Source organism: Podarcis pityusensis (assembly GCF_964106645.2).
Source record: "Podarcis pityusensis genome assembly, chromosome: 13".
NCBI classification, from domain to species: Eukaryota; Metazoa; Chordata; class Lepidosauria; order Squamata; family Lacertidae; genus Podarcis; species Podarcis pityusensis.
The window spans coordinates 49,082,027-49,097,000 of record NC_138038.1 but is presented as its reverse complement, the minus strand read 5'-3'; the positions used below and the strand labels follow the sequence as shown (position 1 = coordinate 49,097,000).

Below are 14,974 nucleotides of genomic sequence, written 5' to 3'. Positions count from 1 at the left end.
GGGGCAGCGGCCAGAACTCTCACCACTTGTGGCAGAGGATCAGCAGGCTGGTTGTAGCCAGGTTTCATTTATCTGTTTACATTGTTAGAGACAATATAAATTCACATCTCGCCATTGCTTTATTACGTAATACTTTTGTTGTGGTTTTAGGACTACATGAACTGCTTTGGTGTTTTCATTGTAAACAGAAAGCGGTATACAAATGAAGTTTTGCAGAAATTCAAAATTTGGCCAAATTTCTTTATTTTTTAAAAAAACCACTGCTGTTGTTTCTTTTTTTTTTAAATCCCATGGATACTTTTAAAAGAAAGCAAATCTTAAGGCTAGTGGATGAATGCTAGAACCATAACACAAAGTATTCACTGGTGACATTTGATCCCATCTTGCAGTTTTGATTGTTTTAAAATTCCTAAATTAACTGATTTCCATAGTTTGGAAAGTCAAGGGAAATTCTGATCAGGAGACTTTGCAAAGTGCAAGCACATCTGAGTCAGGCTGGAGGTTCGCTGCATATGTATGCACACCAGAGATGATTTTACCCAGTGTTTTTTTCTGGGGGGAGGCAGGGGGATGCATATCCCTAAACATTTTGTAAATCTTTGTACTTTTGTTCATTTACTGTATTTATTTTTCTCGATTTGAACTATAAAATGGTGATTTTCTTGAGTCAAAATGAGAGTACCCCTAAACATTTTTTAAGGGAAAAAAAAGCACTGATTTTACCTATAGAAAGTTACACATAGGGTTGGTTCAGCTGTAACTCCAAACTGTGATTTATGCCATCATTTACACATCAAACCTGCGTTCTAGGTTTACAGGCAAAATGGCTGTTTGTGCAGTTTCTTTCTTCTTTGAGAATCTCCTTACTCTATCCTAAACAGTAACCTCCAAGGGCAGTAGGAGCACTATTATTATTATTATTATTATTATTATTCCAAAACTCATTTTGTAAACTCAGATGTAATCCCAAAACACAGCCTGCCCAAAGTGCGGTTTGCAAACCAGCTTCAAAACTTGATTTCGGATCCTGGTTTGGTGGCTACTTGCAAACTATGGTTTGTCAGATGGCGTTAGTTTAAACCACGGTTTGGTGTTGCAAGCAAACCAATTTATGGAGAAACAGTTGTGGATGCCAAGTGACGGTTTCTCCTCCATTTTCCTTCCCATTTCTCCTCATCTGCAGACTGAGGAGGACAAGAAGAACTTGCTGAGGCTCCAGGATCTGGTGGACAAGTTGCAGCTGAAGGTCAAAGCCTACAAGAGACAGGCAGAGGAAGCGGTGAGTTCCTAGGTTCTCTCCACAGTTATCAGCCAGCCTTGTCAAAAACAATGGCTGCAGAGACCCAATAGCCACTAGGTCAAATTATAGCACCTTCCACAGCGCCTAAGTAAAGGTAAAGGTAAAGGGACCCCTGACCACTAGGTCCAGTCGTGGCCAACTCTGGGGTTGCGGCGCTCATCTCGCTTTACTGGCCGAGGGAGCCGGCGTACAGCTTCCGGGTCATGTGGCCAGCAGGACTAAGCCGCTTCTGGCGAACCAGAGCAGCGCTCGGAAATGCCGTTTACCTTCCCGCTGGAGCGGTACCTACTTATCTACTTGCACTTTAACGAGCTTTCGAACTGCTAGGTTGGCAGGAGCAGGGACCGAGCAACGGGAGCTCACCCCGTTGCGGGGATTTGAACTGCCAACCTTCTGATCGGCAAGTCCTAGGCTCTGTGGTTTAACCCACAGCGCCACCCTTGGCAAATCAAGAAAAACTTTGCTAAACCTGAGCTGCCAGGATGCTTAGATTGAACTAAGGTTGCCTGATGCTTTGCAAGATACAGTTTGCTAGACGGTATAAACAACCAGCCATATGGTGCTTGAGCTCCTTTGCAGGATAAAACTTCCCTGAACCTGAGCAGCTAGTGGCTCTCATTTTAAGTCTTCTGAACAAACTTTGCAAGACCTTAGCTGGCTTTTCATGATCAAGTTCTACAGGTCAGGTTGGGTGGAAGGTGATGAAATGAAGCAGGTTGTAATGTTTCGGTGGTGGTAAAGGACGCACGCAGTTAATCTGGAAACCCTTGGCTGAAATTTCAGTCTGATGAATTACCGTATTTTTCGCTCCATAAGACACACTTTTCCCCTCCTAAAAAGTAAGGGGAAATGTGTGCGTCTTAAGGAGCGAATGCAGGCGGGAGGCTCTGCTGAGCGCTCCCTTTAAAGAGCCGCGCGGAGCATGTGTGCGGTCTTGGGGGCTTTTCCGCAAGGTGGGAGAAGGAACTGACAGGCTGCCCTCTGTCCCTTCCCACACCTCCCGGAAAAGCCAGCAAGAGCCGCTCCCAGGCTCTGCTCAGCGCTCCCTTGTAAGGGCTCCCTTTCGTCTCATCCCGCTTTGCTGGGAAGCCAGCAGAAGAAGAGGCGCTGCGCAGCTATCGCTCTTGCTCTGCTGGCTTCTCAGCAAAGCGGGAGGAGGGACGGAAGGGTTTAAAGCAAGAAAAGCAAGAGCTGCTTACATGCCCTGCGCAGAATTTTTATTTTCTTGCTTTCCGCCTCTAAAAACTAGGTGCGTCTTATGGTCGGGTGCGTCTTATGGAGCGAAAAATACAGTAACCACATGCCTTTTTCCCAGTTCCATCTCTCTTACAAGTGGATCAGTAAATACCTTCCGTTCTCCTCCCCAATCCTTGCAGTGGGTCACGCAGGTCTGATGAACACCACCCACCGTGGTGTCCTTAAGAACATAAGGAGATCCTCTTGGATCCTACTGGATCCGCAACTGGCACTCAGAAGCATTACTGCCTATGACTTTATTGCCCTCCCGTCCTTGAATTTGCCTAATCCTCTTTCAAACCCATCGAAGCAGGGGGCCATTGCTGCCTACCCTTTATCCTTTGCCAGGCGAAATTTCATAAACTTCTATGTCAGCTCTTCCCAATGTGCTTTCTCCAAGGTGTGGCCCGAGGGCCGCATGTGGCCCTCAAAGCCTTTTTTGGCACAGTTGACACCCAGCCCTCATGCTGCCTGCCCAAAGCCACTGCAACCTTCCCTTATCGAGGAGTCTGTGTTAAGTTGTGGGAGAACATATCAGACGACACAGCGATTCTTCAAACAGCTCTTGTTTATTCAGAGGCCAGAACAGAACTGAACTGAAGGGTTCAGTCAGCCTGCTTATATAGAGCTCCACTACAATGCAACTGTAACAACTTTCTAAAACTATCCAATCACTGAATGTCACTTTCGATCCCTTATTTGCATAACTATCTACAGTATCCCCCTGCTGGCCCAGGGTGAGAACTTCAGTACATAACAGTCTGGATCATTCTGCCTGCCCTTTTCTGAGCTTTCCCACCTTCTCTTCCCCTCTACCCCCTGGCCCACCCGCAGGAGGAGCAGGCCAACAGCAACCTAGCCAAGTTCCGGAAGGTTCAGCACGAGCTGGATGAAGCCGAGGAGCGGGCGGACATCGCCGAGTCCCAAGTCAACAAGCTGAAGGCCAAGACCCGCGATGTGGGAGGGAAGGTGAGTGTCGTGGCTGGCTGAGGGAGGCAGGTGGGCTCTGGGGAGAGACCCCAACTTGCCGTTTGTCCTGTTCACACATTACATTCAGCCAGGCCGCAGTCTGTGTACACAAACAATTGAGTTGTGCACGTGACGTACAGTCTGTGTACACAATTTATTATCATTTCGTTATTAATTGCCTTTATACCCCGCCTTGGAGCTCAAGGTGGTCTACGCAGCTCTTCTCCCCCTCGTTTAATCTCCAACAACAGCCCTGTGAGGTAGGTTAGGCTGAGGGGCAGCCAGTGAGCTTCACGGTCAAGCGGGGATTTCGAACCCTCATCTTCCAGGTCTTAGTCTGATGCTCTAACCTCCACAGTTCACTGAGCTGCACAAATCAACGTGGGGACGCCCTTTCACACAAACACTTGTGCATGTGTAGAGGCAGCTTGTACCTGGGTTCAGCATATTGTGTGAACAAGCCTTTGGCGTCTCCTTTCCATTCCAGTGAATCAGGCTGTGTATTTGCACTTAAGCTCCACACCCGGCACATTCACCCCATCCCTCCCTCCCAAAATTCACAAAGGTAAAGTAACTTTTACTCAGAGTAGATCCACTGAAATTAATAGTCATGGTAATTCATTTCAACGGGTCTTCTCTGAGTCAAAAATGTTAACATATTGGACAGCTGCTCCAAAATGTTGGGAGGTAGCTTTTGGTATGTTGGTGATGGCATTGGCATGAGCCAATAGACCCCCCTGTTTAAAGCTAGCTTTTCTCCAATACAACGAAAAGTTCCAGAATTGTTTAGGAGGTTTTTCCCTAGGGCATGAATACATATGCACGTTTTCATGGCAGCAAAGGTGATTTCAGAGCACATCTCCTACCCTTTTAAATGTTGCATCCTGCTTCTGTCTCCCTTGTTTTATTTCTGTGCTCATCATACTCTCCTCCTTTTAATTTTTCCCCCTTCATCCTTTCCTTCTGTGCTTCTCTCTTCCAGAAACTTCATGATGAAGAGTGAGGAGGTTTTCAGATCCTCGGTTGAACTGAAGGGCTTTTTCTCCAGCCCCTTTCACTGAATAAGATGTAGCATTAATATAATCCAATTAATAAAGTTGAACAGCAAATTTAATCCTGACATTGCCGTCCTCATCATGTGCTGCCCATTTGCTGAACAGAGAGAATAGGGTTGCTGCGCTATGCCACTGACAGCCTGGCAACAGGCAGAAATTAAACATGAATAGATTTTTAACATCACCTATTGAATGCCTGCCTGCCATGGAGCTATTGAAAAAGCACAAGAATCTTCCCGGGGGGGGGGGGGGAAAGAGGGCAACTCTTAACACAAAGCTGCCTCTCTCTCTCTCTCTCTCTCTGCTTCTTATGTTGCTGTTGAAAGAAGACTTTCATTATTCTATTAATGTGGAAATTGGTTTTCCAAACAACTGTGATAGCTTGAAGTTTTCTCAATAGCTTTCTCTGGCTCGTACTGGTGTCAGTTGTTCCCTCTTGTGGTCAAACTGAACATTGACAGGAGAGGTCCCTGCCAGGATTTCCCCCTTCCTCCCACGCTCAGAAGTTAGAGCAGGGGTCAGCAAACTTTTTCAGCAGGGGGCTGGTCCACCGTCCCTCAGACCTTGTGGGGAGCCGGACTATATTTTGAAAACCCCCAAAAACAAACGAATTCCTATGCCCCACAAATAACCCAGAGATGCATTTTAAATAAAAGCACACATTCTATTCATGTAAAAACACGCTGATTGCTGGACCGTCTGCAGGCTGGATTGAGAAGGCGATTGGGCTAGATCCGGCCCCCGGGCTTTAGTTTGCCTACCCATGAGTCAGAGTGTGAACATTATGTGGGGCCTCTTACAGGCAATGGTTTCCAACTTAATACAGTGGTACCTCGGGTTACAGACGCTTCAGGTTACAGACTCTGCTAACCCAGAAATAGTACCTCAGGTTAAGAACTTTGCTTCAGGATGAGAACAGAAATCGCGTGGCGGTGGCACAGCAGCAGTGGGAGGCCCCATTAGCTAAAGTGCTGTCTCAGGTTAAGAACAGTTTCAGGTTAAGTACAGACCTCTGGAACGTAACCCGAGATACCATTGTACATGGACCTGTCCACCTTTTTATCCTGCCTTAGCATTATCTCATTTCATCTCTACCAAGAGACTATCCCCTCCGCAACGCTCTGCTTCTCTTTTTCCTAGCCATCACCCTCCTTCCGCGCCTCTTTCTCAGCTCACACTTTTGGCACACTCCCTCAGATTCGCACATCTCTGCGCCTCCCTGTGGGCCACCCGCAAACCCAGGCACTTGCGAGCAGAGACAAAAGCCCAAGGTTTTTTGTGCACCCCCACTCGTGGGACGTGCTCCTTGCACAGTCGTAAGAGCATCCGAAGAGTCCTGCCGCAGGATCGGGCCTGCGACCCATCCAGCCCAAAATCCTGTTATTACAGCAACGACCAGAAGCCCACAAACGGGCCCTGAGCACCGCGGTCGTACATTCATGCGCTCACACTCGCGCATGTGCACCCCCCACTCGTGCCTGTGTGGGCACATAAGAGGCCAGCGTACCATATTAAAAGCACCTTTTAATTTCGTCTCCTCATCAAGTTAAATACAAAAGGGAAGAAGGGGGGGGAAACACCCAGGAGCTCAGCCACCCAGGATCCACGTTCCAGTTTGATGGGGGTGGGATTCAGCAAAGGTGCACCAAGAAGGTCTGTTGTGGGGTGGGCCTTTGCTCCCACAGAAGCAGTGAGCAGCAGTCCACTGGCCCCTGGGGAAGAAGGTAGAAGCATTGTCTTCAGAGCGAGGAAGAAGGGGCCAAGGAAGCTGCAGAAAGAGGCTCTGGGGCAGGGGAGCGAGGGATGTAGGGCGGGAGCAGCAACTGTGTGTTGATCGCAGGGACCCTCAGCCCAGATCTGGGTCTACAAGAGAGAAAGAGCGTTAAGAAGGTCAGTTGCCTCTCTGGGTCAGAGGAGAGTCAACCCTGCCATGAGGACAGCAAGTTGTACATTGTCATCTGTGGGTCTGCCTTTCCTCTCTGTCCCTCTCTTGGCCAAAGCTCAATGCTGCTAGCCCTACTCAGAGTAAACCCGGTGAAGGAAGGGTGAAGCATCTGGGGGCTTTTTAAGTTCTGAGAAAAGGAGAGTAGGAGGCAACATGGTGGAAGTTTAAAACAATTGTTGCATTGCAGGTGCTGAGTGAGAGAGAGAAAGAAAGAAAGAAAGAGAGAATGAATGCAGGCATGCACACTCTGCTTTTCCAAATGATCTAGCTACCGTATTTTTTGCTCTATAAGACTCACTTTTTCCCTCCTAAAAAGTAAGGGGAAATGTGTGTGCGTCTTATGGGGCGAATGCAGGCTGCGCAGCTATCCCAGAAGCCAGAACAGCAAGAGGGATTGCTGCTTTCACTACGCAGCGCTCCCTCTTGCTGTTCTGGCTTCTGAGATTCAGAATATTGTTTTTCTTGCTTTCCTCCTCCAAAAACTAGGTGCGTCTTGTGGTCTGGTGCGTCTTATAGAGCGAAATATACGTTAAATGTTGCATCAGGCAGGACTGACCTGAGCCTTAAAAGCACATAGAGCTGAAAGAGGAAATGGGACAGAGCGTCACTCTTCCAGCTTCCTCCTTCAACTCTATGTAATCCTAGGTAACCACCACCACCATGAGCAAGGGGGCAGCGAGGAAGGGCTCAGGGGTGTCATGGGCACCAGGGGAAGAACTCAAGAGCACCGCTGCGCCCACGAGCACACTGTTGGCAACCCCTGACATGCTGCCTCTCGGTTGATCCACCTGTTCCACTTCCCTCCCTTTCCCCTGTTTCCCCTGTGTCAAACTTTAGACTGTAGGCTCCTTATTTCACAAGCCTTCAATTCAAAAAAATGAACCACAACTAGTAGATCTGATACATTATAATAAGTAAAAATTAACGTGATTTATAAAGGAGAAAAAACTTTGTACAAAAACATTAAAAATCCAACAGACTGTAGGCTCAGTGGGGCAGGGACCTGCCCTCTTAAATTCGGTATAAAATGCCGATCGTTCCGTTCACCGCTCCAGGGAGGCCCCCGTTTTTCTGCCCCAGACTTCATCCATGCCACCATTGCACCCACCCTTGGCAGCCCCCTCTCCCCGGCGCCACTCACCCTGGTCTGCCCCCATTTCTGCCCTGTATGTTTTGTAGGCGTCGAAACAGAAGACAGCAATGAGAATCAGGCTGAAGACCTGCGAAGGGACCAAGAATTGTGAGTGAATGGCAGGAGGCAGGAGGGGAGGGAACGATAACAGATTGGGGGAAGGTGGAATTTTTTTGGGGGTGGTACCCCTCAAGCACCCCACATTTGGAAGGATATCTTAGGTCGAGCCAGGTCTCTGACAGAACGCACACAGTCCTGCCTTGCAGTGGGTTGGCTGTCTATATGCCACGCCCCTTGGGGAGGGGCTCCAATAAGGGGCGTGGCCAGAAAGGGGAGTTTTTAGGGAGAGGGTTGATAACTCACAAAGGCAGACACGGCAGATCCCTCGTGGCTGGCAGCAATGACGGCAAAGGCCACTACCGTGAAGACTATTGCGGCGCTGATGCAGCGAAGGAAATCCTGTGGTGGGAGGAGAGAGGAGGGTCATCAAGGCCTGAGCTGCAGGCGAGAAGACCAGTTGAAACCAGTACAGTGGTACCTCAGGTTACAGACACTTCAGGTTACAGACTCTGCTAACCCAGAAATAGTACCTTGGGTTAAGAACTTTGCTTCAGGATGAGAACAGAAATCGTGCAGCGGCAGCGCAGCGGCGGCAGCAGGAGGCCCCATTAGCTAAAGTGGTGCTTCAGGTTAAGAACAGTTTCAGGTTAAGAACGGACCTCCGGAATGAATTAAGTACTTAACCTGAGGTACCACTGTATCAGAAAGCGTGCAAATGGCAAAATCCAATCCAGGAAGGCAGACAAAGCTACAGTCCTGCCGCAGCACGAGAAGGAAATCTGGCACAGGGGAAGGCATGTCAATACGCTTCGGTGTTGCTCAGTCGACTCCAGTGCCTCTTTCGGCAAGACATTGGCCGCGGGGAGCATGACAAAGGAGATTATGGGGAAAGCATGGCTACCCACCAGGCAGGGCCAGTTGACGCGAGTCAGGCGCTCGTAGTAGTGCGTCGCCCGCAGTCCCAAGAATGCCAGTGTCACCAGCACTTCCAGGAGGGCTGCGCCCATGTAGGCGGAAATGGAAGCTGTGAGCAGCAGGAAGACCAGGAAGCAGAGGCCCTGGAGGAAGGGGGCAAGCGGGAGGCAAAAGGAGAAGTGTGACGTGCATTCCCAAGGGGGGCTCACTTTCATATATATAAAATATAATCCTACTCTTTTCAGATGGACTCTTCACACACACACACACACACACACACACTCCTTCCCAGCAATTCATGATCCCAGATGGCATAATTCGTAGCCTGATTTCATCTTCACACACACAAAAATTCCACACCTTTGCTCTGGATTTACGATCTCTCCTCTTAGCTCTGCGTTCAGTGTTGCAGATTTGGAACTTTTCCTTTGGGAAAAAAAACCAGCAGAAACTGGTCCCACCACTTCCATCCTTCTAAAATACCTTTCAAGTGAAACGCTCCCCCTGCTTTGAGTGACATCTCCCCCATGAAGATTTCTGGAGAACTCAAAAGCGGACCCCACTGCCATGGTCTCCACTCCATTGAAGGTTTTTAAGCAGAGTTTGAGTGGCTCTCTGCCAGGGATGTTTTAGCTGTGATCCTTTTACTGCAAGGGGGTTAGGCTAGATGGCCCCTGGGGTCCCTTCCAACTCTGCCAATTCTATGATTCTACATTTTGGCTGCTCTCCCCTCACCCACAAGTGCCCCCCCCAAATATTTGGTTTCCACACACCCCCCCCCCAAATATTTGAATTGAAATTTAATACCTGTAACAGCAAACGAGTTTTAGAGAAAAGAAACGAAAGAAAAAATGTGTGGTTTTTTTAAAAAAGAAAAGTTGTCGTAATTGTCAATAAGAAGTATTGGAACTAGCTATGTGATTTACTGAGCTGATAATAAAATATATCAAGAAGGAATGGGAGTGTGGTCCATAATTAGAAAGGGGACCATGATCAAAATCAAAGCAATTTGATTTTTTTAAAGAGGATTAAAAAAAAGAAACTTTGAATGTATGGGATCCAGACACTCGCACAGACCTGTGCTTTCGTTTTTTGGATTCTATAGATCAATATATATAATAATGATAATCATGTGTATATGATGTATACACAAAGATAACCAACCTGTGCTCAGGGCCAGTGGAAAATTAGTGGTTTTGTTCAAAGCAAAAACTTATTCTCCTCTCATTTCTCCATCTACCCCACTGCACAGACTTTTGGAATAAAATCTCCCATAAGCCCTTTCCCCCCACAGTCCCTGCCTTAAAACCACTGTCTTCCTTACCCCAGCTCTGGGCTATACATTTTGGATAAAGAAGTGGACCCCCACCCACCCAAGCCTCCATCAAAGAGGAGAACCCCCTCCCAAAGAATGGAGGGGAGCCAAAAAAGGCAGAGAGAGGCATTCACGGGATTCACAGGAATTAGCAGAGAGGGAATGAAAATTAAGCCAGCCAGATGGAAGGACTGAAAGACAAACAGAGGAAAAAGGAAGGAGGGAGAGGTCTGCGAAGGAGGAATTAAGAAAAGCAGAGGTTTCTGCACTGCAAGGGGTTGCACTAGACGAGACTTCTAACTCTCCAATTCTTTAGTTTTATGCAAAGAAAGAGGAATGATTGGGGAAAGCGGGAAGAAAAAAAAAGGCAAAGTCCTTAAAAGGAAGGGATGAATCAAATGAATGAAGAAAGGCAGAAGGAAAGGAAAGCAAGGAGAGAGGGGCCACCAGGGCCCCACGCAAAAGAACGAGCCGGACCATACCCCACCCCCCACAAATAAAACCCCCCAGCAGGATTGGCAGACCCACTTCTGAATTAGCTAAGTGAAACATGATCCCTGAGCAGTTCAGAGAGGGGCTTCCCCAAAAGACCATTTTAAATCCAGACTCCGGAGTTTAAAAAATATTAGTTCATGGCACCACCGACTTAGAGGATGGAGAGAAAGTGTTGGGTGAAAAGAGAGGGGGGTAGAAACAGGGGGGGAGCAGGGAAGGAGGAGAAGGAGGGTGCGGTGGGTGGGGGTCTTCCGTTACCAGCTCTGCCTCCATCACCACCCCCTTGGGGGAGCGCAGGAATTCCTTGTCGAGGGAGAAGCCCCGCAGCCCCCCAGGTCCCTCCTGGGGCTCGCCCATCCTGCTGGCTGCCTCTGGCCGGAGGGAGGGCGCTGCTGGGGGAAGAGGGTCGGGGGGGGGGGGAAGACCCAAGGAAAAAAAGAGGGGGGGGGGAGAGATGAAAGACGGAGCCTGTTTCTCTCCACCTGGCACCCAGCCGGATTTCCACGCCGGGGAGGCGGGGAGGAAGCCCGAAGAAAGGGGGCTGGAGGGAGAAGAGGAGGAAAAATGAAATGAAGGGAGAGGATGGAGAGGAACGAAAGGGTCCGCCCCGTCTAGGCTCCAGAAGGGAGACTCTGCCTCCTGGCCCCCGAGTGCCTCTCCGGCCCCCAGGACCACGAGGGGTGGCCGTGGCGAGGGTGGCGAGTCTCTGGGCCCACCTACCCACTCAGCCCCCCACCCCATGGCCGGACAAGGAGGAGGATTGTCGCTCGAGGGCCAGGAACGGGCTGCCCCGGGGAGAACAAGGGCCGCATTGTCTGGGGGGACGGGAGGCCGGAGGGCAGAAGTGAATGGACCGCATTCTCTCCGCCGCGACCCGTTCAGATGCTTTGCAAGAGCGTGGGAGGAAAAGAAAGAAGTGTGGGGCGCGGGGGGGGGGGGGCGTGGACGGGCCCGGGGGCTGCAGTGACGAGAAAAGGCCGCCAGGGGGCGGTAGAGAGCAGGGGAGGCGCCTCGGGCACTGGGGAAAGGGACTTGCGCTTTTCCGCCAGTAGGGGTCGCTGGGTGAAGAGGGCAGGGCGCGTCCCGCTCTCTTGGAAAGGTTTCCTTGGGAGTTGCGGAAAACCAATGATGTCTCCTGGCAAATAGAAGGGAAAGAAATGGAGGCAGTGAGAGGTTTTACTTTCTTGGGCTCCATGATCACTGCAGATGGTGACAGCAGCCACTAAATTAAAAGACGCCTGCTTCTTGGGAGAAAAGCAATGACAAACCTAGACGGCATCTTAAAAAGCAGAGACATCACCTTGCCAACAAAGGTCCGTATAGTTCAAGCTATGGTTTTCCCAGTAGTGATGTATGGAAGTGACAGCTGGACCATAAAGAAGGCTGATCGCTGAAGAATTGATGCTTTTGAATTATGGTGCTGGAGGAGACTCTTGAGAGTCCCATGGACTGCAAGAAGATCAAACCTCTCCATTCTGAAGGAAATCAGCCCTGAGGGGTCACTGGAAGGACAGATCCTGAAGCTGGGACTCCAATACTTTGGCCACCTCATGAGAAGAGAAGACTCCCTGGAAGAGACCCTGATGTTGGGAAAGATGGAGGGCCCAAGGAGAAGGGGACAACGGAGGACGAGATGGTGGGACAGTGTTCTCGAAGCTACCAACATGAGTTTGACCAAACTGCAGGAGGCAGTGGAAGACAGGAGTGCCTGGCATGCTCTGGTCCATGGGGTCACGAAGAGTGGGGCATGACTAAACGACTAAACAACAATGCTGTCTTTAAGGTTCTCTGATTCGGAAAGCCAGGCGCAGTGGATCGGGGTTAAGGGCACAAATGGGGCAGGAGTGATCAAGAAGAATCACAGAACTGTTGGAAGGGGCCCGACTCTAATCCAGCTGTCCCATCCGGGATTCGAACCTGCAACCCTGGTATTATCAGCACCATGCTCTAACTAACTTGAGCCATCCAGGAAAATGTAAGTGTTGGGAGGCATGGACTCAAAAAGGTTGAAAATCACTGCCTTACTGTTTTCTATTTCCAGGATTCCCTTCGCTCTGATGTGTGATGGAGGTGTTCCTGGGTGGGGCAGGTGGGGCACAGCCCCTTCCCCCCCCCCACTTGCCAGAGGTTTTTCTCCTGTCTCCCAGGGACACCCCCCCCCCCATCCACGTGCTCGGTCCAGAGTCCACACACCTGGTTCTGGCAGAGAACTCCCATTCCTGATCTTCCAGGCTTCCCCGAACTCGCCTGCTCTGTCCCAAACCCACCCCCTGGATCTGATTCTGGCAGACCGGCAGGCAATGTGGTCACAGAGTGACAGACATTTATAAAAATACAAATAACAGGAGAGACATTTAGAGAGACAGAGTCTTCTTCTGTCCTTATGGTCACTGTTTTCTATTTCCAGGATTCCCTTCGCTCTGATGTGTGATGGAGGTGTTCCTGGGTGGGGCAGGTGGGGCACAGCCCCTCCCCCCCCCCACTTGCCAGAGGTTTTTCTCCTGTCTCCCAGGGACACCCGTGTCACTTTGTTTCGGAAGGAAATCCCAGCCGGCTTTCCATGGCTACTGCAGGAGATTTGCATCTCACTCCGCGGTTTAGACGGGCAGGAAAATACCTGCGATAATACGCTGGGTAACCATGGCAAAGTAAACAGAGTGGGAATCCCAAGAACGGGAATGCTATGGATGTGAATTATGGGACACTGGGGGATAGTGAGCTCTCCTTTTCCCTGGGCCCAAGCAGCCTCTGATTCCACCTTCCAAAATCTCAATCCCAGAAGTCAAAATTCCATCTGAGAATATGTACAGTAACCAACACAGGCAAGGCCTCTTTGAGCATGTGCAGAGTGCCACCACCCCATCACTGTGTAGCTACAACTCACACACAAAGGGAGGAAGTCCCAGGAAGGTTCCCACACCTTTTCTTGCCTGGAAAATGTTGGCACTAATACAGGGGAGTTTGGTGTTTGTAATATCCAACTCACCAGATAAGCCACACAGACCTTGGGGGTAGCATTGCCCAGTGGTTACAGAGCGGGATACCATCTCCCGCCGCCCTGGCTGGACTTCTGAGCCTGGATCTTGTGTGCAGCAGGAGGAAATGCAACAGGTGGTGCGTTTTCTTTCCCGTGTACTGTCTTGCATCACCTGTGACATCTCTGTCTGTTCGACAGCTGCTCCCTGCACCAGATTCTTGCCCCAAATGAAGCTGAGTGACATTGAAACGTGGCAAATTCACGGCACAAGCTGGTTCTCTGTGCTCTTGGGTGGTGGCCAGTATGATGACATCACGCGGCAGGCACCATGACATCATCGTTGCAGGTAGCAGCGTGGCTCCATTAAGCCTTAAGTATATTCCCAAAGGAAAAGTAGTGTAACAGCGTCATTCGGGAATCATGCACAAAATCTAAGGCGGGAGCAGTCAGCACACTTTGGCGAGAGAGGAAAGCGGAGGGAGAGGAAGATATATTCCTCAGGATAAGTCTGGGACTCTCACGGAAAGGCCATCGACGTATCAGCCGCAGGGAATCACAGAATCGTAGAAGGGCTGAGTTGGAAGGGACCCAGTGGATCATCGAGCCCAGGGGTCCTCAAACTACGGACCGCGGGCTGCATCCGGCCCACAAGGGTCCTGAACCCGGCCCTCTAACACAGCCTTTCTCAACCTGTGGGTCCCCAGATGTTGTTGAACTACAACTCCCATCACCCCTAGCTAGCAAGGCGAGAGCTCAGAGATGATGGGAGTTGTAGTCCAACAACATCTGGGGACCCACAAGTTGAGAACCACTGCTAACGGGTCTATGCATGTTTCCATCCTCCCTCCCCACACAGCTTGGAGGAGAGGAGAGGAGGGAGGCGGCGAGGAGGAGTCCTTCTCTGCCATTTGGAGAAGGAAGGGAAGGGAGGCAGCGGCAAGGCCTGAGATCAAAACGTGCGCCCACGCTCACCCGCCCGTTCTTTCGCCTCAGAGGAGCACTTGGCTGGGCTGGTGGTGGCCGCACTCCCGGGGTGAGGGAGACTGGGGGCGCCTAGCCTAGCCTGTGCTGGGAGGGACGGCTTTTACTTTTACCTCAGTCGAGGCTCCGTTCTCATTTTTCTCTCTTTTTTCCTCTCTCTCTCTCTGTGCAGCGGTTTATTAGTATTTTGCGAAGTAGCAAACCAGACAACTGAACATCGCAAGAAATCAAACAAGGTTATACTCAAGCACAGACAATTTTCTCCTCATTGACATTGTGAGGTATTTCCCCCTTCATGCAGCTGAGAAAGACCAGGGGAGGACTCTTTGGTAATCTTGCATCACTTGCTACGATTAGCAGTGACAAATATGGAACCGGATATTGACCATCTCATTAGCCGAAAGCAGGCCCATACTCCCCACTGAAATACTTCTAAGTTTATGTTGATTCAAATCGTTCTCCATTTTAAATATTGTATTGTTTTTCCTGTTTTTGGTGCACCGCAAATAAAATATGTGCAGTGTGCATAGGAATCCGTTCATTTTTTCCCCAAACTATAGTCCGGCCCCCAACAGTGTCAGAGGGACAGTGAAC

At 49.8% G+C, this 14,974-nt stretch overlaps 2 protein-coding genes and 1 long non-coding RNA gene across 4 annotated transcripts in view; 2 read left to right on the top strand and 1 right to left on the bottom strand.

The window, feature by feature from the left end:
* Positions 1-4,619, top strand: part of LOC308462190 (myosin-6) — a 60,310-nt gene extending 55,691 nt beyond the window's left edge. For both annotated transcript variants that reach the window (XM_080979586.1, XM_080979587.1), the window contains 3 exons: positions 1,184-1,279; positions 3,371-3,505; positions 4,488-4,619. In XM_080979586.1, coding sequence (XP_080835712.1) covers positions 1,184-1,279; positions 3,371-3,505; positions 4,488-4,508 — 252 coding nt within the window. In that variant the 3' untranslated portion in view covers positions 4,509-4,619. The remainder of the gene's footprint in view (positions 1-1,183; positions 1,280-3,370; positions 3,506-4,487) is intronic.
* A 1,447-nt stretch (positions 4,620-6,066) lies between these two features.
* On the bottom strand, positions 6,067-11,295 carry CMTM5 (CKLF like MARVEL transmembrane domain containing 5). Its single transcript, XM_080979985.1, has 5 exons — positions 10,681-11,295; positions 8,603-8,755; positions 8,001-8,096; positions 7,647-7,725; positions 6,067-6,423 (listed from the first exon to the last, which is right to left on the bottom strand). Exons 1-5 carry the CDS (start codon positions 11,161-11,163, stop codon positions 6,407-6,409), a joined length of 828 nt encoding a protein of 275 aa, XP_080836111.1. The 5' UTR covers positions 11,164-11,295; the 3' UTR covers positions 6,067-6,406.
* Positions 7,687-14,869, top strand: LOC308462436. Its single transcript, XR_013979161.1, has 3 exons — positions 7,687-7,745; positions 13,598-13,745; positions 14,553-14,869. It is a non-coding gene; the product is annotated as an uncharacterized lncRNA (long non-coding RNA).
* Positions 14,870-14,974: the final 105 nt, after the last annotated feature.

What these genes read in the sequence shown, in the direction of transcription:
- CMTM5 (XM_080979985.1), bottom strand. Translation starts at nt 11,163, where the DNA reads ATGGGGTGGGGGGCTGAGTGGGTAGGTGGGCCCAGAGACTCGCCACCC. An exon ending in TGGTGATGGAGGCAGAGCTG is followed by an intron (nt 8,756 to 10,680) that starts GTAACGGAAGAC and finishes CCCTTCCTCCAG; the next exon opens with GGCCTCTGCTTCCTGGTCTT. An exon ending in GATCTGCCGTGTCTGCCTTT is followed by an intron (nt 7,726 to 8,000) that starts GTGAGTTATCAA and finishes GTCCCTTCGCAG; the next exon opens with GTCTTCAGCCTGATTCTCAT.